At 51.5% G+C, this 26,203-nt stretch overlaps 1 protein-coding gene across 4 annotated transcripts; it reads left to right on the top strand.

The window, feature by feature from the left end:
- Window positions 1–3,002: 3,002 nt before the first annotated feature.
- SMPDL3B (sphingomyelin phosphodiesterase acid like 3B) lies at window positions 3,003–26,120 on the top strand. Of its 4 annotated transcripts, XM_019432492.2 has the most exons (9): window positions 3,003–3,372; window positions 8,068–8,471; window positions 11,613–11,826; window positions 16,810–16,907; window positions 20,630–20,773; window positions 21,739–21,911; window positions 22,754–22,934; window positions 23,020–23,153; window positions 25,564–26,120. In XM_019432492.2, exons 3-9 carry the CDS (start codon window positions 11,783–11,785, stop codon window positions 25,927–25,929), a joined length of 1,140 nt encoding a protein of 379 aa, XP_019288037.2. In that variant the 5' UTR covers window positions 3,003–3,372; window positions 8,068–8,471; window positions 11,613–11,782; the 3' UTR covers window positions 25,930–26,120. The 4 variants fall into 4 exon arrangements, with proteins under 4 accessions (XP_019288037.2, XP_019288036.2, XP_019288038.2 ...); XM_019432490.2 differs by lacking the exon at window positions 8,068–8,471 and having other exon boundaries at window positions 3,007–3,372; XM_019432491.2 differs by lacking the exons at window positions 8,068–8,471; window positions 22,754–22,934 and having other exon boundaries at window positions 22,935–23,153.
- Window positions 26,121–26,203: the final 83 nt, after the last annotated feature.

The following is a 26,203-nucleotide window of genomic DNA, read 5'->3' as shown; positions in this document are numbered from 1 at the left end:
TGGGAACGCCTCCAGTCCCCGTCAGACCAAGATGGCTAATCCACCTTGCAGAGGTGTCCGGCCAGGGGTCCCTAGCTGCCCCATGCCCAGCCTGCCTGGCTGACCTACGGATGAATAACATCGCCTTGCTCCTGTGACCTTTTAATGGTACACCGGCGTGCCTGACCGTTGTGGGTGAGACTGAGCAATCGGCCTGAGGTCACAGAGCTGGTAAAGAGAAGAGCCAGCGTCGAACCTAGCGCTCTGTGCTCCTGACTCTCTTAACCACCATGCGCGGTCCCTCCGTGTCTCCTTTACGCCCATCCCCTCAGCCTCGTCAGCATGGCTTCATCCTCAGACACTCAGCCCTTGGATGCTGTTGTCTTATCAAACCAACACAAGTAAAAGGGGCTTTTCTCAAAACTGTGTGCAACTTTGAAGAGTGCCTCCAGAAGAGGAAGTGTGCCCAAGAGGACAGATGGTAAGAGGGGGACCTCCAAAGGGGTGACAGTGCTCAATCCGGACGTCATGCTAAGAACCCAACTTTCCCCCCCCGCCGAAGCCGCTGAAGGTTTTGGAGCGGAGGAGTTACATGATGACTTCCGGGTTGTGAGATGATCTCCCTGGCAGAGTGAGGGAGCAAGGACAGGCCAGGGAAGGCCCAAGACTACAGGCGGGGTGATCTGTTAGGAAGCTGGGGGAAAAACAACAAGGTAGCAATGCTGTGGGCCTGCCCCAGGCCAGAGGGAGTGAGAGAGGCAGTGATAGAGCAAAAGCCACAGGAAAGGAAAGAATTTAAGAGGTCTGCAACTTTTTTTTTTTTTCTTGTGGAAGTAATCATATATTCTTTTTTTAAAATTTATTTATTGTTGGGGCACCTGGGTGGCTCAGTCGGTTAAGCGTCCGACTTCGGCTCAGGTCATGATCTCACAGTCTGTGAGTTCGAGCCCCGCGTCCGGCTCTGTGCTGACAGCTCAGGGCCTGGAGCCTGCTTCGGATTCTGTGTCTCCCTCTCTCTCTCTGCCCCTCCCCTGCTCATGCTCTGTCTCTCTCTGTCTCAAAAATAAATTAAAAAATTTAAAAACATTTATTTATTGTTTAATTTACATCAAGAGGTCTGCAACTTATTAATGTGTTCTTCATTCAGTCTTAATTTCTCCATCATCCACTTATTCACCAAATACTTATTTAGTGCCTGTGAAGGGCCAAGAGCTATGCTAACCCTGAATGGAGTCTAGTTGTGAATCTGGGTAACAAGGAGAAACAGATCAGGAATTCAAGAACAGAAGCAAGCCTCTTCAGTGAAGATTTGGCCATGCTGAGTTTGTTAAGTATGGCCAGCTTCAGAATTTCTCTCTGGGATCTTTTTTTCCCCTGAATGTTTATTTATTTATTTTGAGAGAGAGAGAGAGAGAGAGAGAGAGAGTATGTTCAAGCAGTGGAGGGGCAGAGAGAGAGAGAGAGAGAATCCCAAGCAGCTTCCTTGCTGTCAGCACGGAACCTGACACAGGGCTCGATCCCACGAACCATGAGATCATGACCTGAGCTGAAATCTAGAGTCGGATGCTTAACCAACGGAGCCACCCAGGTGCCCCTCTCTCTGGGATCTTTAAGAATCAACCATCACAAAAAGCCCAGCGTAGAACAGACCCAAATTATAAAGTATGCTTTGAGGCATGCCACGTTTTGTTATTAGATGCTCATTCTTTTCAGCCAGTCACTGCTGCTGCAAAGGGAAAATTCACAAGGAATTCTTCTACGATCCTTTCACGTACCTGCTCCAAAACCTTCTGTGATTGCCCATGACCTGTAGGAAAAAGCTTGAGGTCTTTCGGATGGCATCCAAACTGGGCACCATCAGAGTTATGATTTGACATTAATCTATATGAATTTTACTAAAGCCTATTTCAGTAAACTGTAAACAATTTTTGTCCATCATTATATCACCAGCATCTGGCACACAGAGGGTATTTAATGAATACATGTTAAATACAAGAGTAAATGAAGGAATACACGAGAGCAACGTATGTTTGCTCTAGAAAAACTGGACTAGATGTCAACGTTCATGGATTCTATCATGGCCTCATTCTTGACCTTCCTGGGCTCTGTGGACTTGAACCCCAAGACAACCATAGATACAGCCTGGCTTCCCAGAGGCTCTGAGGCCCGGACAAAGGTCAGTAGTCACCTGAGGGCTGCCTCCACACCCCGAGGGCTCTGCTACCAGGGTTTTTTTGTTTGTTTGTTTTTGTTTGTTTTTTAAGTTTATTTATTTATTTTTGAGAGAGAGACAGAGAGAGTGAGCAGGGGAGGGGCAGAGAGAGGAAGAGAAAGAATCCCAAGCAGGCGTCACAGTGCCAGAGTGGAGAACGATGTTGGGGCTCAATCTCTCTACCTGCTTCTGTTTGGTAATTTCCATAATAAAAGAAGATATGAGCCCCATCACCTCCCTTTCCTCAAGGGTTTGATTCCTCCTCTGGGTTTGTCAAGCCACCTAACGGGCTAAACTGCATCTCGGGGCACCTGGGTGGCTCAGTCGGTTAAGTGTCTGACTTCAGCTCAGGTCACGATCTCACCGTCTGTGAGTTCGAGCCCCACATCGGGCTCTGTGCTGACCGCTCGGAGCCTGGAGCCTGCTTCGGATCCTGTGTCTCCCTCTCTCTCTGCCCCTCCCTTGCTCACACTCTGTGTGTGCCTGTCTCTCTCAAAATGAAACATTAAAAAAATATTTTTAATAAATAAATAAACTGCAGTCCACTGGTTTCCCTCTCCCTGTTGAAGGCAGGGGCTGTCCTAGGTCCCTTCTGTCTCCTGGGGACATGGGTTCCTGGAATAAATGAACGGATGACTCAGTCTTGGTTCTCTTGTGCTAGGGCATCTGGAGCTCCAGCTAGCAGTCAGTTCCTTTGATGGCAAAGGCCAGCTGTTTCATCCAGCTTTGTTTGTTCTGCTCAGGGTGGGGCAACGTAAAACCTCTGAAAGTAGGTGATATTTGCTGCTCAGTGACTGGTGCCGAGTGAGTTTCCCGGAGAATCCAGTTACTGGCTGGACTGACAGGCAGGACAGGTGTGGCTTTCTACCCCTCAGAGTTCAAAGGCCTGGCTGGTGCATCTTCCTGGGCAAGCCCTGCTCACGCCCTTCGAGGCAAAGGCAGAAAAGCCAGAGGAGGCAGTGCCTTGGATGACTAGGCACACAGGGAAACAGGACGGGAACTTCTGCTCAGGCCCATGGCCAACAACATCTAGTTAGGAAGCCTGCAGTTTCAGTCACAGATTCGGGGGAGTCCTGTGGCTCCCGTGAAGTGAGCCCTAAAGACGAGGCGAGTCCCAAAGATGAGGCTGTTCAAGCTGCTGATTTTCTTGGCCCACTGGGGAGTCACCAGGGCTGAACCAGGTAGGTGCTGCAAATGCCTTTGATGCCTTTGTTCTGTACTATGAACTCGATCCTGGCTGCTGGGGACTGCTCACAGAAAGCTGAAAATGTTGCTAAAAATAGCAAGGCAGGAAGCTAGGGCAGGGAGGCCTGGGAGAGAGTCAGTGGGGGTGGGAAGGGGCTGCTCTTTGGGCCTGAAGATTTGAAGTGGAGGCCAGGGCTGGCCAGGGGAGGGACACTGGCTTCACTAAGAGATGTGGGCACATAAGAGCCAGCCATCTGGTAGAGGCAGAAGGTGGCGGGCAGATTCATGAATTCATTCGGCAAACGTTGGTTAAGGGCCTTTTGCATATCATGCACTATTCTAGGAACCAGGAATGGGACAGAAAGGAAAAGGAACAAAGCTGAGCCCTAGTAAAGCAGCCCTTCACCTGGGGAGAAACAGACCAAAAGACACATGAACAAGTAAATGCATGGTCTTCTAGGAGATAATAAGTGTTATGCCGAATAATAAAGCAGAATAAAGGGGTGGGAGTGGGGGATGGGGGTACTTACGAGTGGCCAGGAGGTGACATTTGGGTAGAGACCTGAAGCAGTGAGGGAGAGAGCCATATGGACATCCAGGAGAACATTCCAGTAAGGGAGCTCACAAAGCACACAGGCCCTGAGCCTGATGCTCAGGTGATGCATATGAGGACGAGCATGGGGCCAGAGTGGCTGGGGCAGAGTAGGCAAGGTGAGTGGGAGAGATGAAGTTGGGGGCATGATGGGGGGAGGGAGGGCGCTGGGGGCTGGCGTCAGCTCACTTATAAGCATGTAGACAATGTAAGGACTCAGGGTAGAATGGGACATCATTAGAGGGTTTGGGGAGACCTGTGGGGTGACCTGACTTGTGTAGGTTTAAAAGAAAAATTTTTTAATGTTTATTTTTGGGACAGAGAGAGACAGAGCATGAGCGGGGGAGGGGCAGAAAGAGAGGGAGACACAGAATCCAAAGCAGGCTCCAGGCTCTGAGCTGTCAGCACAGAGCCTGACATGGGGCTCGAACCCATGAACCATGAGATCATGAGCTGAGCTGAAGTCGGATGCTCAACCGACTGAGCCACCCAGGTGTCCCTGTCTTGTGTAAGTTTAAAAGGCTCCCTGGGCTGCATGTTGAGAGGAGACAGCAATGGGGTAAAGGCAGGGTCTCAGTGTGCCTGAGACTTGCCTAGTTTTAGCACCGGAAGTTCAGTGACCTGGATGCTCCCTCAGTCCTGGGCTCCCTGGTAAAAGAGAAGCAGCCAAACCCATGGGGGGCTGTTGCCATCGTCCCGTGAGAGGAGGTGGAGGCTTCCCGGGGCGGTAGGAGCAGGGGTGGTTGGAGACGGTGTGATTCTGGACAAAACTTGCTGGCAGATGGTGGGGGTGACTCCAAGATTTTTGTCTCAGCAGCTGTGAGGACCGAGTTGTCATTGGCTGAGGTGCAGCAGGAGGGGGTGGCAGGTTGATTAGGGATGTGTCCAGTTGGGGATGCCCGTTAAGGATTTCCATGCGGTGGAAGAGGAGTCAGTGGGCCGGCTGGACTTGGAATTTTCCTTAGGATCCTAGAATGCCCTTTCCGGGAGTCCTCGGATGGGACCTTAGAGGTGACCCTCCACCCTTTCTGTAGCTGCAGAAACTGAGGCTGAAAGGGGTCAGGGCTCTGCTGGTGGCTTGCTCGGTGGAGCTCAGTTCTCCCAGGCTGGAGCTGCTAGGTGCTCCCCTGGTCAGTGCATGTCCCCAGACACTACCCAGGAGCAGCTGGGAGCCCTGGCAAAGCACTCTGCTGGTGTGGCCGCATCCCAGAGGCCAGCGAGGAGGAGCACGGGGCCTGGGGCCGGAGACCAGAGCGAAACGCCTGAGAGGGACTTGGCTCTAAAAGCTCTGACCTCAAGGAGGAAGTGTCACTGGGATGAGCGCTGACAGCGTGTCATTCCCTGTGAGGGCAACGTGTCCAGGAGACGCTGAGTGGCAGTCCTCCTTCGACCCTGCTGGGGGACTCTGGGCCCTGCCAGTCTGACTGGAGGGCGGGAATGGTTGCAAGGATCTCTCACTCTCGCTCTTTCACTTTTATTTTATTTTCTTTTTGAAAGTGTTTTAATGTTTATTTTTGAGAGAGAGAGAGAGAGAGAGAGAGAGGGAGAGGGAGAGGGAGAGAGAGAGAGAACGAATGGGGGAGCGGCTGAGAGAGAAGGAGACACAGAACTGGAAGCAGGCTCCAGGCTCTGAGCTGTCAGCACAGAGCCCAACACCGGGCTCGAACCCATGAATGGTGAGATCATGACCTGAGCTGAAGTCAGATGCTCAAGCACCCGACTGAGCCACCCAGGTGCCCCTCTTTCACTTTTAAATATGCTTTCTTGGAAATCGAAATGCCAGTGGGCACCCCACAGCCCAGAGTCCTAGTGGCTAAAATGGATCTCCCCGCCCCACAAAGGCACTAAGATGTTCATTGCAGCGTTGTTTATGGTAATGAAAAATGCTGACAGCAGTAATGGAATAGCTGAAGAGATTGTGGAAAAAAACACCCGGTGGAAAAGTTTTAGGGCGTCACAGCAAAACTGAGAACAATAGGGATATTTATCAAGTACTTGTATGCCAGGCACTGCTGAAATTTCTACAGAATACCCTCACAACAGCCTTGTCAGGTAGGGATTATCAAGGTCACGGAGCCTCAGAGAAGTTAAATGACCAACCCAAGGTTACACATGTAGTAAATGTCCGAGTTGGGACATGAACCCAAGCAGTACAACGTCACTCTGTTTATAAAATAATGCTATGTCAAAACAAAGAGACACTAACGCAAAGAGCCAAGAAGAGCTAACATTTATTTTCTTAGACTTAGGAGGGGCCAGGCTGATGCTAGTGGCTTATCAGCTGTCCTTTCAAAACCCACTTGAAAAATGAGAGAAGAAAAACCTCATTTGGTTTTTATAGACCCTATAAAGCAGGTACTATTACCATTATACCCATTTCGCGGATGAGGAAAATGAGGCTCAGAGGAGGCTCAACACTTGCCCAAGGTCCCACAGCTAGGAAGTGGCAAGAACCAAGTCCGTACTCAGTTGCCTTACACAGTATGCCCTTGGAAGGGTCCTCTTGGGATGGTGGGTTTTATAGGTACAATTTTTTTCTCTTTTCTCCAAACTTTCTGGAATGTATACATCTATACTTTAAAAACAAAGTTACATTTTATTTTTTAAGCGTATTTATTTTGAGAGACAGAGACAGCACAAATGGGGGAGGGGCAGAGAGGGGGGCGGACAGAGAATCCCAAGCAGACTCCACACTGCCAGAGCGGGGCCGGAAGCGGGTCTTGAACCCACGAAACCGTGAGATCATGACGTGAGCTGATACAAAGAGTCAGACGTTTAAGTGACTGAGCCACCCAGGTGCCCCCAAAATGAAATTTTAAAAGAATTCCACAGTACCGCTAGGTTTTTTCAGAGTCCAAATCTTCCCTCAAGTGCAGGAGAACTTTGAGACACCCAATCGGAGAGCAATCGTACCTGCTCTGTCTTGAACTGTGGGGTTCCTGCTTGTACCTTCCTTAGCGAAGAGCTTGGGTGGGGTGCCTGCTCCCTGGCTCTGTCTCCTCCCATGTAGCCCCCGTGCAGCACGGCCTTGTCTTTCAGCTTCATTTTTTAAAAAATAAATGTTAGAGACATACTCTTTTACTTTTATTTTAGGGAGTGAGAGAGTGCATGAGCGGGGGAGAGGGGCAGAGGGAGAGAGAGGGAGAGAATCCTAAACAGGTTCCATGCTCAGCACAGAGCCCCATGCGGGACTTGATCCCATGACCCTGGGATCATGACCTGAGCTGAAATCAAGAGTCGGATGCTCAACCCACTGAGCCACCCAGGCGCCCCTATCCTTCAGTTTCTAATTGCAGAGAAACAGTCTCTTTCAGTGTGGGTTAGCATGGTAGGAAAACATTTCCCTCAAGAGTAAGCCTAGGGGGCTGCCATGAAGAGAGAGCAATTTATGTACTTAACACAAGGGGTCCTAAATGTTGGATTTAACAAGGGAACCCTCTGTGTTTTGGAGGGCCTCGGTTTCCAGAGGAGGAATTATAATGGAAATGTTTGGGGTCGATGCTTAGGGTCAAAAACAAAGGACTAAAATAGGGACCACGATCATCTTGTGGTGTGGGTTATACACAATAATAATAGCATTGGAACTGGCAGGGCCTTCGGATAACCTTTGTGCAATATTCTCATCTTATGTTTGAGGAAACAGAGGTTCCAGAAGAGAAGAAAAACTGAGGCCTGAGGGGCACAGTGGCCCAGGGAATGAGCACAGGCTGGCTTGTCCACCACACGGCCGGGTGCCATCCAAGCATCAAGAGTTGGATGCTTAACCGCCTGAGACACCCAGGCGCCCCTCCATGACGTTTTAATTAGAGCTTAAATTCCTCACAGTCTGTGGCTAATTCCATAGAAGCCTGTGGTTTCCACCCTTTTGTGGGCAACATACACGTTTTATAAAAGCCATCTGCTGGAGGCTCCGAGTCAACATTGTGCCTCAGCTTTGGAGTCAGAGAGGGCTGGGTTTGAGCCTCAGTTTCCTCATCTGTGAAACGGGCATAAGAATCCCACCTCACAGAATGGCGGCAAGGATGAAGTGAGATGAGCATGTAAAGGGCACCTGGCTAACATTCTTTGAGTCTCACGAGTCCCATCATCTTCCTCGCAGCCTTGCTCACTGATTGAACATCTATTCGGGCATCTTCCACATCCCAGGCACTGCTCGAGGTGCTGAGGACACAGAGATGAAAAGACAGGCCGCATCTCTCACGGAACTGACAGAGTAGACAGGGAAGGTGGATGATAGAGTCGATAAGCTCATTTCATTATGTGAGGGTGTTCTGAAGAAAATAAAACTGAGGGAGGTGATAACTAGTGACCAGACGGGTGGTGGGGGATGGAACTTGAGAAAAGGTAGTCAAGGAAGGCTTCTTTGAGGTGGTGACCCTTGGGCTGAGGCCTGAATGAGGAGGACAAAGCAGCCATGCGAGCAATGACCTGGGTAAGACTGGGGAAGGCCACAGAGAAGCCAGAAAGAAGCCAGAAAGAGGCCCTATGAGGCGAAAGAGTGGGGTGAGTTCTTTTGTGTGAGGTCTGTGTGATTTACTTCCACAGTGAAGACACCAGAGCCCAAGGAGGTGGAGCCCCCTGCTCTCTACGCCATTCCTTCCACTATCCTGGCCTCTCCTGGAGTCAGGCCTCCGGGGCACATGCATGTACACACACACACACACACACACACACACACCACGAGGAATGCCAGGGAGGCTGGAAGGAGTTTCAGTTCTACACTCTGACTAGACCAGAGCTCATGGGAAGGGAGCTTGTGGGAAGAGAGAAACCAACAGCTGACCCGTGAGCCTGTCAGCAGACTGGAGTTTCTGAAGTGAAGCAACTTTCACTGAGTTCTTTGAGGGATGACATCAAAAGGGCAGATCTGCTCCCTGTTGATGGTTAGCGGAAAAGAGCCGGCTTGAGGCAGGGGAATGGTCTCTGCATGGTCTTGGGTGGGGGGGGGGGGGGTGGGGGGGGGGTGGGGGGGGGGGGATCACGCTCCAGAGAGAAGGGCAAAGGGCCTCTCACTGCATCCGACCCGGTCAGCCCCGTCTCCGGCTTAGAAGCGGATGTGACCCCCCTTTCAGTCTCTGTGCAGGGGCTCAGGAAAGCCTACCAACTCTGCCCATTTACTAGTTGAAACGGGGCAGTTTCTTTCCTCTGGCTTGGGATTTTGTCTCTGTAGAGTAATTTCACATGCAGTCATGGCCTGTGTAACAAGTTTAAATTGCCCCCATTAGAAACAAAGACTCTCAGTTTGGGTAAAGAATAAACATGCAGGCATAGACTGCAAAAGTCTACAAAAAGACATATCTAAAATAAAAAGGGCATCGGTTTTACCCTGTTAGCAATCACATCTTCCTGGGAGAGAATCAAGAGACGCAGGACCTCCACCATTTACCGTGTGATCTCAGGCAGGTTGACCTCTGAGCCTTAGTTTCCTTATCTGCAAAATGGGGGGTGGTGGCGATCAATATAGGTGACCCTTGAAGAACACAAGTGCGAACTGTAGGTCCACTTACATACAGATTTTTTGATACAGTATTTCCTCTTATGATTTTCTTAATAACACTTTTTCTCTAGCTTACTTTATTGTACCAATACAGGATATCATATATATATATATAACATACAAAATAAGTGTTTATAAACTGTTTATGTTATCAGTAAGGCTTCTGGTCAACAGTAGACTATTAGTAGTTAAGTTTTGAGGAGTCATAGCTATGCACAGATTTGTGACTGAGGGAGGGTCGGTGCCCCTAACCTGCACTGTCCAAGGGTCAACTGTACCTGCAGGGCTCTGGTGACTATGTAATGACCTTGGGAGGGATCAAGATTTAATCAGTCATTTGCACCTTAGTATAAGTAAGCTTCTGATCCTTTCCTGGGACCAGGTTTAGATAAGGAGAGGTGAGAAGTCATAGAGAGAGAGGATCAGGGGCTGGACTTGACCTTCGGACCTCTCCTAGAGCCACACTGAATGCCCTGTGGCTTGGGTGGTGCCCCGGCCATCCAACCATGAAAGCTGCAGAAGCTGGGACTCCCAGGCTGACCCAATTTCCTGGGCTGGGGGCAGGGCCGGGGGGTGGGGGGTGGGTACGACTATTGGCATTAAGTGACACAGGAAATGGAGGAGGAAGCGACAGCAATGGTGGAGGGTGAGGAAATTCCAGGCTTTAGGGCAGAGGCCAAACCTGTTCCATAAGCCTCCTCCAAACTACTTACCCATTGTGCTGTGCTGGGTACAGATGTCAAATCTGCCCCTTGTAGCTCGTTTTCTTTGTTGGGACTCCTTTCTCTCGATCGCACTGAGAGGCTTTTTTTTTTTTTTTTTTTTTTTTTTTTTTTTTGTGAGGTTTTATTTTTAAGGAATCTGTGTACCCAACACGGGACTCATTTACAACCCCAAGATCAAGAGTATCTCTACCGCCTGAGCCAGCCAGGCTCCCCTCACACCAAGAGGTTTTCTGGCATCTCAGCCGCCCTTAGTTGGCTGAGACCAGGTTTCAGCTGACCACTTCAGGGCCACTCCCAGCTGCATCCAGAGCCACTAAGTACACACACCAGAAACTCGGCCCAATCTGAAGGAACATTCCTTCTTTTTCTCGCCCAGCACTGCTGAGCTGCATCTCCACACATGTCCCCAGGCTTTCGCTAATTAGCAAGATCTTACAAGGCAATTGGTGTGTAGACTTTCTCCCAGCTCAGATTTTCGTCTGTATTTCTCTGGAGCATGAGAAGATCTGCCTCTGGTTCTGGGCTCAGAAAGGTGAAGCAACTCACCCAAGGTCACACAGCTTTTATGTGGCTCCAGAGCCTGAGTGCTTATCCATGACACTCCCCAAAGTTTGCTCTTTTTTTTTTTTTTTAATTTTTTTTTTTTAACGTTTATTTATTTTTGAGACAGAGAGAGACAGAGGATGAATGGGGGAGGGTCAGAGAGAGGGAGACACAGAATCTGAAACAGGCCCCAGGCTCTGAGCTGTCAGCACAGAGCCCGACGCGGGGCTCGAACTCATGGACCGTGAGATCATGACCTGAGCCGAAGTCGGACACTTAACCGACTGAGCCACCCAGGCGCCCCTCTTTTTTTTTTTTTAATATTTTTATTTTTGAAGGGGAGAGAGAGAGAGACAGAGCATGAGTGGGGGAGGGGCAGAGAGAGAGGGAGACACAGGATCCGAAGCAGGCTCCAAGGCTCTGAGCTGGCAGCACAGAGCCTGATGCGAGGCTCGAACTCACAAACCGCGAGATCATGACCTGAGCTGACGCTGGACGCTCAACCGACTGAGCCAACCAGGTGCCCCTACCCAAACTTTGCTTTAAAACAAGCACTCTGCTTAGAACTAACTCCCAAAGGATTCTTTGAGGGTCACGAAGCCCAATCCTTCACGCTGCTGCTGGGTCCCCTGAGGTGGGGAGATGGGGAAGGTCAAAGGTCACAGGGCAGGGACAGAGCCAATCTTTTTCTCTCCTACTCTCAGTGCCTCCCCGGGCAAAGTCAGACCTGTGGCTCTTTTTCTCTGAACGCTGGCTTCAGAGGAAACTTCATTTCACATTTACAGCTTGCTCTCTCCCAGCCCAGGGTACCCCTGGGCGTCTTCGCCATCCAGGCTCAGGGAGGGACCAGCATTGAAGAGGGTCTCCTTTCCTCTGCAGGGAAGTTCTGGCACATCTCGGACCTGCACCTTGACCCTGACTACAAGGTATCTGAAGACCCCCTCCAGGTGTGCCCATCAGCTGGCTCCCAGCCGGTGCCCAATGCAGGCCCCTGGGGTGACTACCTCTGCGACTCTCCCTGGGTCCTCATCAACTCCTCCATCTATGCCATGAAGGAGATCGAGCCCAAGCCAGACTTCATCCTCTGGACCGGGTGAGAGCAGTCACAAGAGCTAGGCTAGCCTTCACCTGCCAGCCTGGCACCCTCCCCACACTATCTCCATTTGTCCTCTCACCAGCCCTGATTCAGAGTCTACGAACCTAAAGCTCAAAGTTATGCAACTTGCTCAAAGGACTGTTGGCCTGGCTGATCCCAAAATTTGTGCCCGTGACTCTGTGTCTCCCAGACTTAGCAGAACGCAGAACGCAGCTCACTCTGAGGCTGGGGACAGTCATGGCCCATCTGGGTATGTGGACAGCTATTGGATTTTTTTTTTTAAATTTTTTATTTGAGAGAGAGGGAGAGAGAGAGAGAATCCCTGTACTCATGTGAGTGGGGGAGAGGCACAGACAAGGAGAGAGAGAGAGAATCCCAAGCAGGCTCCAACACTCCGTGCAGAGTGCTGGGGCTTGATCCCACAACTCTGGGATCATGACCTGAGCCAATATCAAGAGCTGGATGCTCAACGGACTGAGCCACCCAGGCGCCCCAAGAATTCCTGGATTTTAAGTCAGGTGGACAGACACTGGGGCCACTCCCACCGGTGTTTAGGGACTCCAAGCCCTAGAGATCCAAATGCAGGGAGGGAAGAAGGTAGAGGTGAGGAGGAAGCAAAAGGCAAGCTGAGGACAAAGCACAAGGTAACACCCCAGAACCCTATCCCTGCCCCCAGGTGGGATATGTGTGACATTCTCAGGCTCCTGGCTGTCCAAGAAGGAAGGAAAGGGAAAGGAAAAAACAAGTGGTTAATTGATAGAGATCACAGTCATGCAGGACATGGGTCTCCATCAGTTTGCCACTGTTTTAATGATTTATTTTGTTTTTTTATTTTTTAAAAAACCTTTAATGTTTACTTTTGAGAGAGACAGAGAGAGACAGAGTGCGAGCAGGGGAGGGGCAGAGAGAGAGAGGGAGACACAGAATCCGAAGCAGGCTCTGAGCTCCAAGCTGTCGGCACAGAGCCCGATGCGGGGCTCAAACTCACAAACCGTGAGACTGTGATCTGAGCCAAAGTCGGACACTTAACCGACTGAGTCAGCCAGGAGCCCCTGGCTTTATGTTTTGTAAGAAAAAAAAGCAATCTTATCAATAATCAGACCCCACTTCCCCCCAGAAACCTAGAACTCAATTTCCTGGAGCCCTAACATCACCCTCTCCTCCATAGGATAGAAAATCTTATATAACCAGTCGCTCCTCACAACCCCAGTGCAGCCGTTTTTGCCCACAGGTCCCGTCCCTGTACCCTAATAAAACCACCCTTTTTGCACCGAAGATGTCTCAAGAATTCTTTCTTGGCCATGGGCTCCGAACCCTGCTCCTTCCAACCACATCAGAGAGCCTGAGAGTGGTCTGGCATTGGGACCAAGCGTCCTGGCCGCCCTGGCCCTGGAGGGTTCTCACCGGTCAGACTGTTCCGCCCGAAGATAGCGCGTGGGGTGGTTTCTGCTCAGCCAGACTCCATTTCTGCTTCTTATCCAAGGACGCTGCTGTGAGTCCTCCAACTTCCCTTAGCACTGGCGGTCCTTGTCACTCGAGGTCCACCCTTCGCTCACCGGCTCCTTTCTCCCTCCCTTGGTAGGTCAGCCTGACTTGTGTTCAGCCCCCGGGGTAGACACTTGGGGAGCTGAGATGATAAGACCTGGACTGGCCTTCAAGGAGCTCACGGTCTTGGGGCGATGCAGACAAGCCCACTGAACCACCGTATCCCAGCAAGGAGAGAGAGTCACTGGGGGATGCGGGAGCTTCGCAGGGCACCTGATTCCATGTGGCAGGATCGGGAAGGACTTCTCACAGGAAGTGGTATCCAGGGAGCTGGTGAAGAAGGCCGGCAGGAGCTCTGACCTCTTGCTCCCTCTTTCAGCCTCAATGGACACTTCTACAGGGCAGGATCAAACCCATGATGCCCTCAGCTGTCCTTTAGTGTGGCATGGGAGTGACCACGAATGACCCTCAGATGGACCCTGTGGTTGGTGGTGGTGGGGGGGGGGGTGGTGGTTGTGTTCAGCCGGGGGGCTGAACACAAGTCAGGCTGACCTACCAAGGGAGGGAGAAAGGAGCCGGTGAGCGAAGGGTGGACCTCGAGTGACAAGGACCGCCAGTGCTAAGGGAAGTTGGAGGACTCGCAGCAGCGTCCTTGGATAAGAAGCAGAAATGGAGTCTGGCTGAGCAGAAATCACCCCACGCGCTATCTTCGGGCAGAACAGTCTGACCAGTGAGAACCCTCCAGGGCCAGGGCGGCCAGGACGCTTGGTCCCAATGCCAAAGCTAGACACTTAAGAAATGCGACAAGGTCGTGGCGTCTGGGTGGCTCAGTCGGTTAAGCGTCCAACTCTTCGTATCGGCTCAGGTGGTGATCTTGCGGTCGTGAGATCAAGCCCCATGTCAGGCTCCACACTGAGCATGGAGCCTACATGGGATTCTCTCTCTCCCTTTCTCTCTGCCCCTCCCCTGCTTGCACACTCTCTCAACATAAATAAATAAATAAACTTAAAAAACAGCAACAAACAAGAAATGTGGCAGTGTCTCAGGGCAGTCCTAGGCAGCTCAGGAATCAGTCTAAGAAGAGAGTGAGCTTTAAGCCATGACCTTGAACTCTCGCTCCCAAGAGGCATCTGGCTCCGGGAGCCTCTGCTCTGAATTCTCTGAAGAGGAGCTGTGGGAGGGACGTGCAACATTCTGAAAGACGTGAGCCCTCTGGGAAAGGTGACTACTTTGGGAAATTCTGACCCTTTAACAGAAACAGGATGTTTCCGGGAAACCTCTGGGACCTTTTATAATTCAATTTCTAAAAAGTTTGACTTCCCTGGGCAAGTTGCCATCCCTTAGGGGTAATCTGTAGAAACTGGAAGTGTTTTCTTTCTTTCTTTTTTTTTTTTTAAATGTTTATTTAGTTTCGTTTTCTTTTTAATTGTTTTTTTAATGTTTATTTATTTTTGAGAGAGAGAGACAGAGCGTGAGTGGGGAAGTAGCAGAGAGGGAGACACAGAATCCAAAGCAGGCTCCAGGCTCTGAGCGGTCAGCAGAGATCCCGATGCGGGGCTCGAACCCAGGAACCGTGAGATCATGACCCGAGCCGAAGTCGAACGCTCAACCGACTGAGCCACCCAGGTGCCCCTGTTTATTTAGTTTTGAGAGGGAGAAAGGCAGAACATGAGTGGAGGAGGGGCAGAGAGAGAAGGAGACGCAGAAATCCGAAGCAGGCTTCAGGCTCTGAGCTGCCAGCACAGAGCCCTACTCGGGGCTCGAACCCCTGAGCCGTGAGATCATGACCTGAGCCGGAAGTCGGACGCTTAACGGCCTGAGCCCCCAGGCGCCCCAAGAAACTGCAAGTGTTTTCTAAAAGAAAGAATTAGATCCCCCAAACTAGGGACAAATAAAAAACGAACTTTGTTCTGATGACTCTGGACCCCTGGCCTGTCCCTGGGGAAGACAGGGCCGAGAGGTTCCTCTTGCAGCCCTGAGGAGGGTGTCAGGAATGCAGCAGGGTGTGATGAGTGTAAGCGTGGACCCTGCAGCCAGTCTGACTAAACTCAGACCCTGGCTCCACCACTTTCTCGCTCTATACACTTGGGCAGGATTCTCCACCTCTCTGTGCCTTGATTCTTTATCTGTCGAACAGGACTAACAACAGAACTCACATTGTAGGATCATCGATGGGAAGCCCACGGGGATGTGGGTGTCACACACAGAAAGCCCCTGGCACAGAGTAAGCCACGGTGAGCTGTTAGCAACGGTAGCAGTACTATTAATTAAGCTACTTAACTTCTCCGGGGATGGGGGGCAGTGGGGAGGGGGCAGAGGGCACCTGGGCAGCGGCTGCCTCACCCTGTCAGGTCCAGCAGGGTCCTCAGGCTTTAGATTGTGGGGGCTCCGACCCATCCCCTAACCTGCCTTTCCCCATTCTCCTCCCTGCTCCCTGGCCTTGCTGTGTATTTCGAACTTGGATCCAGGAATTTAGGTCAGCCGAAAGAGGGACAGAACGGTCCTGGGGCAGGTCCTGGATCTGCCGTAGAGTAGATTTGAACTCTAAACTCTGAAGCCAGCTCCAAACTCCTGAGAACCCTTTAGGGAACAGAGCAGGACTCAGAGATGACTTTGCCACCCCGAGCTTCCTGGGGGCCTGCAAGATGGGACTGGAACTCTCAAGCTTCCCTCTTTAAATAATAATTACAACGGAGCAGCTACTAGTCTACATTTTATTTTGTATTTATTATTATTATTTTTTTTTTTAAGAGAAAGGAAAACAAGGGCGCCTGGGTGGCTCAGTAGGTTGAGTGTCCGACTCTTTGATTTCAGCTCAGGTCATGATTCCAGGGTCGTGGGACGGAGCCCTGTGTTGGGCTCTGCACTGAGCATGGAACCTGCTTGGGATTCTCATTCTCTCTCTCTCTGTCTGTTCCTTCCTTGCTTATGCATGCACGCACATTCTCTCTCTCTCTAAAAATAAACAAGCCTAAAAAAAAAAAAAAACCCCAAGAAGCAGAAATTTAAAAAAAAAAAGAAGATAAAGGAAAAGACTTTCCAAGTTAGGAGAGCTGCCCAGGAAATATGCCCTTTATAAGGTAGAAAGTGGTCCCACCAGTCTACAACATTATATATATATATACACAGACACACACACACACACACACACACACACACATATACACACACACACACACACATAATTTTTCCCCCTTTAATAAAGTCTCATGAAAATCTAGGAGTAGGTACCATTATCTTCCCTATTTTACAGACGACATAATGGAGGCTCAGAGAGGTTAAGCAACCAGCCCAGGGACCCACAGCAGGTCAACGGCAGAGCCCAGGTTTGAGCTCTGTCTTGCGTGACCCCCAGCTCCAGCCTGGCCCTTCCCTCTCAGGGGGTGCCTGAGGGCCAGTTCCACAGCCTCTTTTCTCACGGCTGGGCTGTCCCTTCCTTTTCTCATGCCCCTTCCTGAGCTGCCCACACCAAACCGGCTCGATGGTGTTTTCCAGTGATGACACACCTCATGTGCCCAATGAGAGGCTGGGAGAGGCAGCCGTGCTGGCGATTGTGGACCGCCTGACCAGGCTCATCAGAGAGGTCTTTCCAGGTAAGACTCTGTCATTGGTTCCCCTGAAGCAGTTCCTGAAACCCCAGGCAGTGTCCGGCACGGTGGGAGAGCAACAGCAGCAAGATGTGGCGGAGCGACCTTCAACCACGGGCAGCACTGGGTGCTGGCCAAGTCCCCGGCGGGGCACTTCACGGCGATTGATTGTTTCTTCCCTTCCAACAATGCTGCAAAGAATGTGAGACATCACTGGCCCGTGTTTACACGCAGCATCCCGTTAACAGAAATGCCTGACATTTCGCTGCCTTCTGGCCTTGCCTGTTTAACGCAGACTCACGGCCCCTTCTCAGGGCATCTACGGTTACATACGGGCACGGTTCCCAGGAAGCCTCACAGGGACTGGCAGAGAGCCCTATGTCCTGCGGTGGCCCCAGGGCTGCCATCCACTGCCCTGAAACCATCCTGGCTACAGGGGCCTCCGGGAGATGCTGGGCTCCAGCTAAGGTGCTGTCCTTGCGCTTCTGGGGCTTTCAGAGCCTAGGAGGGCGGGCAGAGCTGTGAGTGATGATGGCAGCAGTCCCATGGAACATGACAAGGAGAATGGGATCCGCATCCCTCACCTAATGGACCCTGAAAATGTTTTTAAGCAGCCTGTGCCGAACACGAGGTCCTGGGGGCTGAATCGGGCTCTCGGGCTGCCAGCTGGGGACCCGTGAGAGCAGCCCACTAGCCCCCCACTCCCTTCCTCCGGGTTCTGGTACAGCTGCATCCTCTAAAGGCCTTAGTCATGGGTCCCCAGGACCCAGATATGGGCTAATGATGATACAAATAAATACGGCGGCGGCAGTGACTACACGGATCTATGCATCGAGTGCTCTGTGTCAGGCACTGTTCTAAGAACATTATATGCTTTAGCTCCTCGCGATAATCCTGGAGGGACGTGCTATTACTGTTTCAACTTTCCCGGTGAGAAATGTGAGCCTCCGAGTCAAGCAAACTGGTCAAGGTCACGTGGCAAGGGTGAGGACACAAATCCAGCTCTGAGCGCCACTCTTATCCACCACTGCCCCTGCCACTCCAGGAGGGGCCCTGTGCTGCCGTCACCACCCCACGTCTGTCCTCCAGGCAACCTTTCTGCCACCTTCTTCCCTCGACGGGCATCATTTTATGCAGCATGGTCTAGTTGTCTGGACGCATAGATGAGGAACCTATGGCTCAGAGCCAGTCAGTTCCCAGGGAGGGACTCAAACTCATCCAACTCTGAGCACGCTTTCCTTGGCTCCCCATGCACTTCGGGAATAAAAGCGGAACGATGGCTGAGCAAATGCTTTGTAAGTACGAGTTAACACACAAACATAAGGTAGAAGATCCTCTAGCTTATAACACACTTGCACAGTTACTGAATTTCCTAATATTCCAGACGCTATCAACCGTGAGTCGCCTCATATTTTATGTATTGCCAAGGACAAAAACGCTGTTAATTCAAGTACGACAGTGCTTCCTCATGGCCTCAGTAAGTTACACTCCGCCTGTAGAGATGTTAAAATAGAACATACTAGAAGAGTTCAAATCAAATGGATCCCGCGACCCCTGGGATCGGGACCTGAGTCAAAATCAAGAGTCAGATGCTTAACCGACTGAGCCACCCAGGTGCCCCGAGGCATTATCTGAGAATTACAGCAACACAGGTCAAGCAAGCCCTCTCCGTTTTATTGATAAATAAAGCCGGAGCACTGAGAAGTCAAGCAAATTGCTGCAGGGGAGGAAGGGACCGCAACTCCGGATTTCGGATCTACATCGTGTGTCATGCGTTCTTCCGGCCACGTGCCACCTGTGTTCCCATCAGAGTCACTGTGAACCCCAGCCCCTCTCCTCCAGCATGGCTGAGTGGTGAATGCAGGTGTGCTGGGCAAACAGATCTCAGTCCCGATTCAGTCTCTGCCAGTTCCCACTGGGCAATGCCCTGGAGACTCAGTTTCCTCTCTGTGCAAAACGAGGAGAAGAACGGTACCTGCCCAGAAGGTTGTTGTCAGGATTAAGTAATCCACTCACTCATTTAGTGAGTCAACAAATATTTATTGAGCATCTTATTCTTACTGTGAGTGAGATACCATTCTAGGGGGGAGGGAACTTGGCCAGGTTGTGCCCTCATGGAGCTTGTGCTTGTCAGAAGCTTCTAACCGTGCCTGGCACAAAGAAGCAGCGAAGGAAGGAGAGAGTTCCTCCCTTCTCATCTGTTCTTAGAATTCCAGGGATTTGTGGGGTTTGGGGCATTTTTTTAAGCGGCTTCTTTTTCTTTTTCTTCTTCTTTTCTGAGAGAGCGTGAGAGAGTGTGCATGAGGGAGGGGCAGAGAGAGAGAGAGGGAAAAAGAGAGAAACTTAAGCAGGCTCCGTGCCCAGTGCAGGGCCCGACCTGGGGCTTGATCTCATGACCGTGAGACCATGATCTGAAGCCTAAACCAAGAGTCGGATGCTCAACTGAGCGAGCCACCCAGGTGCCCCTGAGATGGATTCCTAAAGGCTGGTGGCATTTGTGTTAAAGAGGCGAGGGTTTTCCAGGCAGGTACAGTGAGGGCTTCTGCCTTTGCAAACAATTCTTGATGGGAATTTGACAACCTCCTCCTTCAGCAGAGGTTTTAGCACTTTCAGATCTTGTAGGCTCTACAGCGCAAAAAGTCTCTGTGAAAATATCTCCCCAAGTGGGAACTGGAGGCTCCATCCTCCCTCATTGGTTCAAGGTCAGTCCCTGGGGAACGCCAGGCTAAGGGCAAAACCCTGCCCTGAGCTCAGAGGGGTTTTTATTTATTGTCAAACTTTTTTTTGTAATGTTTATTTATTCTAGAGAGAGAGAGAGAGACAGAGACAGAGCATGAGTGAGAGAGGGGCACAGAATCTGAAGCAGGCTCCAGGCTCCGAGCTGGGGCTCAAACTCAACAGCCGTGAGATCATGACCTGAGCTGAAGACACTTAACCGACCGAGCCACCCAGGAGCCCCGTGTTTATTGTGAAACTTTTATTGAGAAACTACTACTTGCCAGACACAGAAGTAAAATAAAAGCAAGAATGAGGCTACTTCTGGGGAGGAAATGAGTCTGATGGGCTCCCTCCCCACAGGAGTCATTCACAAGCCACTTCCTTTCGTTTCCTTTCCTTCCTTTCCTTCCACCCCCCACCCTGTTGTAGGCTTCTATCGCAAGTGGCTCTTCCCTTTTTTGTGACACCCTCACACCTCTAATTACTCAATACCTGTCAACCCCACTGCACTGCAAGGCCCCTGGGACGGGGACTGGGTGCCTGGTTCCCAGATCTACATGAGGTGCTCGATAAACACCCGTTGACTCACGAATGACTGAAACTCCTAAGGCTCCCCGAGTGAACCAAACCCTTTCCCTAAAAGTCAGTGGACCTGGAATCGACAAGAACAAGGGAGCACTAAATTGCCAAGGGGCTGATAATGGATGTGAAGATTATTTAGATCTTCTAGCCTTCTTCTTCTCATCCTCTGATGCTTCCGACCAGGGAACTTTATGCTGGGAATGGGGTTCGGAACTGGGATCAGAGAACTCACGGCTCTTCCTTCCCAGGTCTGAGCCACGTTCAGCCAGATTCCACTGAATGTGGTTTTCTGCTTATCTCTGTATTTTCCTCATTTGTGCTACGGCGTTTCTCCATTAGCGCGGTCGGCTCCTAGCGGACTGAAAATGACTAACTCCACCAAGCGCTTTCACATAAATATGTTTATATTTCTCTTTTTTCCTGCCCAGGTACTAAAGTCTACGCTGCTTTGGGGAATCATGACTTTCACCCCAAGAACCAGCTCCCAGCAGGGGGCAACAGCATCTATGATCAGGTAGCAGAACTGTGGAGGCCCTGGCTCAGTAACGAATCCATCGCTCTCTTCAAAGAAGGTACTAGCACCATCTGCAGCCATAAGCACTTACTTGTACGCCAAGGTCTGATTGAATTTTGTCTTCAACACGACCCCGTGAAACAGGTACTGACTTTATCCCCATTTTACGGATAAGGAGCCAGAGGCTTGAAGATGTCGACTCACTTGGCCAAGATCAGCCAGCTTAGGGATGGCCGACTCCAGTGCCCATACTCTCCACCCCACAGCGCTAGTGAGGATCATAAATGAATGTTTATTGAGCATATACTGTGTGCCAGGCACTTACTCTCAGCACATTCCGAGACTCCTCACAAAAACCCTAGGAAGGGGCAGTGACCTCCGGTTGAGGCCGGGTTTCCCACCCTTGGCACTGTTCACACCTCGGGCCGGATAATTCACCGTGGGGGCCGTCCTGTGTGTCGTAGGGCACATAGCAGCATCCAAGCCCTCTAACCACCGGATACCAGTAACACCCTCCACTGTGATAACCAAACATGTCTCCAGCCCCTGCCAAATGGTTCCTGGGGGACAAAATCAGTGGCTGAGAGCCACCGATCCGGAGACACAGCCAGCACAAGGTGACCCTGGCTTACTCTCTTCCCTGTCCTCAGTTCCAAATGGTGAAAACCCAACCAGAAGCCCGCGGGTTTAGTCCACAGAGATCAGCTTCTGGGACAGAGTGTTGAGTGAATGGGGTTGACAGCGGATCTGGAGGGACAAATGCTTCTTGCTGTTATGCACATTAGAGACAGGAGGAAACCGAAGCACGGAGAGGTGAAGTAAACACTTTCTCACGCTGCACAGCTACTAACTGCTAGAGCCAGGACTTGAACCTAGGCTGGCTGCCTCCAGAGCCTCTGATTTTACTCACCGTGCCCCTCCTATGGGAAAGATGGGAAGGGAGGACGCAAGGGCAGGAGAAGCTGGGCATGGAGTGGAGGGCACAGAGGTCCCTTCAGATCCTCTCTGGCTGTGACGTCTTAGGTGCCTTCTATGCCGAGAAGCTGCCTGGACTGAGTGGGGCTGGGCGTGTCGTCGTCCTCAACACCAACCTGTACTACGGCAACAATGAGCAAACAGCGGGCATGGCCGACCCCGCTCGGCAGTTCCAGTGGTTGGAAGACGTGCTGACCAATGCATCCCGAGCTAAGGAAATGGTAACGGCTCCTGCCTCCACCTCCCACCTCTCTGGGGTCACTTCCTGAAGGAGTCTCCTGCCTCCACACAAACTCATCCAACCACTCAAGATGCCCCCATCACAGAGGGGTCCTTCATCAGCCTGGTACCAGGAGGCGGCTTTTTCCATCCACACAACAGCCTGTGAAAAAGAGTAAGAGTATTCTAGGAGCCACCTGGGTGGCTCGGTTGGTTAGCGTCTGACTTTTGTTTTTTTCGTGTTTGTTTATTTTTGAGAGAGAGGGAGAAAAAGACAGAGCATGGGCAGGGGAGGGGCAGAGAGAGAGGGAGACACAGAATCTGAAGCAGGCTCCAGGCTCTGAGCTGTCAGCACGGAGCCCGACGTGGGGCTGGAACCCACGGACTGTGAGATCATGACCTGAGCAGAAGTTGGACGCTCAACCGACTGAGTCACCCAGGCGCCCCAAGCGTCTGACTCTTGATTTTGGCTCAGGTTATGACCTCATGATTTGTGGGATCGAGCCCGTCATCGGGCTCCGCGCTGACAGGGTAGAGCCTGCTTGGGATTCTCTCTACTTCTCGCTCTGCCCCTCCCTGGCTTACACTCTGTCTGTCTCTCTCTCTCTCAAAATACATAAATAGAAAAATAGAAAAGCGTACTCCATGTGGCAGGCTTAGCACAGGCAAAGGCACACGGTGGAAAACACCAGGTGAAATCTTTGCTGGGTACCCAGAGTACTGGAATCTGCTTTGCAAGGGGTACCTTTGATCCTGTCTGCTTGCCTTTTGGGAGGCGGGTGGGCAGGCGTGAGGGGTCGGGGAGGGCATCCTTGAGCCCCTCCTGGGTACCCCTTCTGTGCAGGTGTACATTATTGGCCACGTGCCCCCAGGGTTCTTTGAGAAGACTCGGAACAAAGCTTGGTTCCGGGAGGGCTTCAATGAGGAGTACTTGAAGGTGGTCCGGAAGCACCATCATGTCATCGCGGGGCAGTTCTTCGGTCACCACCACACTGACAGCTTCCGGATGTTTTATGATGATACAGGTACTCGGCGAGGAGGGCAACTGCCAGCCCAGCCCCCTCCTCCTCTTGCCAGCCTCTCTCAGTCCCACTGTCTCTCTCCTGAAAGGTGCCCCCATCAGCGTCATGTTCCTTACACCGGGGGTCACCCCATGGAAAACCACCTTACCTGGAGTGGTCAACGGGGCCAACAATCCAGGCATCCGGGTGTTTGAATATGACCGAGCCACACTGAGCCTGCAGGTCAGGAGCCCTGCCTGGGTCTGTTGGGGCCAGAGGAGGAGGGTGGGGAGGGACCTGAATGTATCACTGCCTTGCCTAAGTCCTTCCAGGGAATCCACCTTCTTCTAGAGCTCAGGTTCAGAACCCCTGAGCCACCTCCAAATCCTGCAACCAAATCAGGTCAGTTTTTTGTCCCCAAATCTCCCTTCACCCTAGATCACATTCTCCAACTTGGCCTCCCTGCCTTTAGCCCTGCCCTGCTGTAGCTCGTCTGCTATATACTACAGAAGGAACTAATTTTTTTTTAAGTCCTTCTTGTCTCTCTCCTGCTCAAAAACCTTCAATGGCTCCCCAGTGCCCATAAGATAATAAGCTGGATCTCCCTGGCTTGGTATTCAAGGCTTCCGACAGTCGTGACCTCATGCCCATTGCCCACCTCATGCCTATGCCAACTAGGTCCCAGCCAAAGCAGGCCCCTAACTCATTAAGCAACCCTCATCTCCTGGGATGTGCTTGTGATTGTTGAAACAGCAAAGAAATATTATTCCTTTATTTATTCAACAAAATATACCAAGCATCTACCGTGTTCCCTGGTTCCCAGGCCCTGAGTTCAGGAGGCACATAAGTGAACAATAATAAAGTCACCACTCTCCTGAAGCTGACGTTCTTACAGGAGACACACAATAAATAAATCAGGAAAGTTAAGTGAGGCATGGAGAGAAGCGCTAAGGAGAAAACAGAGTGAGGAGGCCAGTGTGCCAGCGGTAGGGTATGTATGTATGCTGTGAGATGGGTGAGGCAGGGAAGTGTCACTGATAGGGAGACATTTGAATTCTGAGTAAATTGAGGGAGGGAACCACGTGAGCATGGTGGGGCGGGGGGAGAGGCGAGGAAAGAGCAAGTTCAGAGGCCCTGGGGTGGGAGTGTGCTCGGTGTGTTAGGGAAGAGCAAGGAGGTCTGTGGCTGCAGAGGAAGGCACAAAGGGAGAGTGGGAAGAATGAGGTCAGATCATGTCAGCCATGAGTGGGACTCTGGACGTGAGGGGTTTGGAGCAGAAGAACTAAATATTCTGACTTGTAATTTTACAAAACCGCCAAGTCTGCTATTCAGAGAACAGGCTTAAAGGGCAAGCAAGGGCAGAAATGGCGGTGGGAGGGGGATCAGTTAGGAGGTGACAACAATAATCACTGAGAGGTGACGGTGCCGCAGGCCAGGGTGTGGCAGTGGGGCGGTGAGATGCCCCAGATCCTGGATGTATGCCGAAGGCAGAGAAGACAGGATTTGCCGGTGGACTGGATAACAGTGTGAGAGACAGGGGTCCCGGCTCTGGCCTCAGTCCCCGGAAGGGTGAAGTTGTCCTTCACTGAAATGGGATCACTGCAGGAGGAACAGGTTTCAGAGGGAAGATCAGAAGTCTGGTTGGGGACCTGTTAACTTTGGGAGGTCTAGATGCTATCCAGGCAAAAGTGCCCAGGGAAGAGGCAGCAGGGTATTCAAGGAGCAGGCCCAGGAAGAAGTGGATATAGAGATTTAATCTGGTTGTTGAGAGAGGACATTTATAGCCAGGGGCTGGATGAGATAATGTAGGTCCTTGATTCCAGAGCAAATGTGTATGGAAAAGAGGTCTGAGGGCTTTTTTTTTTTTTTTTTTGAGGACTTTCAAGAGTATGGCCTGTTGTCCACATGGGCACTCAGAGGGCCTTAGCAGAGGAATCACAGCCTGGTTCTTTGTCCCCCCTGCCCCCAACATACTCTACATCTATTCTCAGGGAGGGAGTCAGAGAGGCCTGGGTTTTCCACCACTCATGAAATTTTTTTTACCTCTTTGGCCTCCGTTTATGGGAGTAACAGTACCTCACAGGGTTTCGAGAGGACCAAACGAAATAACGTAATGTGCCCAGGGGGAAGTTACCATCTATTCATAGCAGCTCCTCTTACCCCACTTCTAGTGACTTGAGGCAGGCCCACAAATTTAAGTGGAAAGCATTGGACAGATAAACGTTTCCAGATTCTAGTTCTGAAGATGCACTGGAGACCTAGGGGTCTTGAGTGTATCCCAAGCCCTCGGCAGCCACAATCCCATAACCTCGTTCAGCCAGGCACCCCATCCTACTTTTTAAAGTTGCTTTTTATCCCTTAATTCTATAAACATTTCCTGTGTATCTGGGACAGAAAACGCGTAGGCCGCAGGGTTAACCACCTGGATTCCAAACCTGCCACTGCTACTAAATACCGGTAGGACCCTGCCCAAATTAATTAAACTCTTTAGGACTCAGTTTCCTCATTTGTGAAATCGGGTATTAAGTGCAGGTGCCTCGTCAGCAACAGCAGTCATGGTTACAAAGAGTCTGGGGGCAAATGCAAGGTGCAGGATTGGGGCGGGGGAAGCCGACGGCTGCTCATGGCCTACCCTCCTCCCTCCCTCCACCAGGACATGGTGACCTACTTCGTGAACCTGAGCCAGGCGAACGAAAAGGGGATCCCCCTCTGGGAGCTTGAGTACCGGTTGACGGAGGCCTACGGGGTGCCCGACGCAGGCTCCCGCTCCATGCACGCGGCGCTGGGCCGCATCGCCAGCGACCCCGGCACGTTGCAGCGCTACTACGTTTACAACTCGGTCAGCTACGACATGGAGGCCTGCGACCCGGCCTGCAGCGCCGAGCACGTGTGCGCGATGCGCGAGGTGGCCTTCGACGCTTACGCCGCCTGCCTGCGCGCCCCCGGCGCCGCGCCCGCGCCCCGGCTCGCGCTCCTGCTCGCGGCGCTGCTGGGCCTGCGCGCGCTGCTAGCGCCGTGACCTCGGGCGCCCGGCCGCCTGGCTCGCCCGTCCCCGGGGAGCACGCGGCCACACCTGCCCGGCGTCGGCAGAGTGAACTGGGATGGGGCAGCCGGATTGGGCAATGAACCTCCAAAGACTCCCGCGCAACCAGCCCCGCCCCCCTCCCGGACATTTTTCATCCAAAAAAACAATGCTCATCGAGCATCTTATTCTGTGCGTTTCTCTTAATATGTAAATAAGGTTTAATACAACTCCCTTGCAGTTACCGAACGTCCTCCCCCCAACCCCTTGT

The sequence above is a fragment of the Panthera pardus genome, unplaced genomic scaffold, assembly GCF_024362965.1.
Source record: "Panthera pardus isolate Hobbes unplaced genomic scaffold, ASM2436296v1 HiC_scaffold_11, whole genome shotgun sequence".
Taxonomy (NCBI): Eukaryota; Metazoa; Chordata; class Mammalia; order Carnivora; family Felidae; genus Panthera; species Panthera pardus.
The sequence above is the reverse complement of the archived record's forward strand: the minus strand, read 5'-3'. Positions and strand labels throughout refer to the sequence as shown.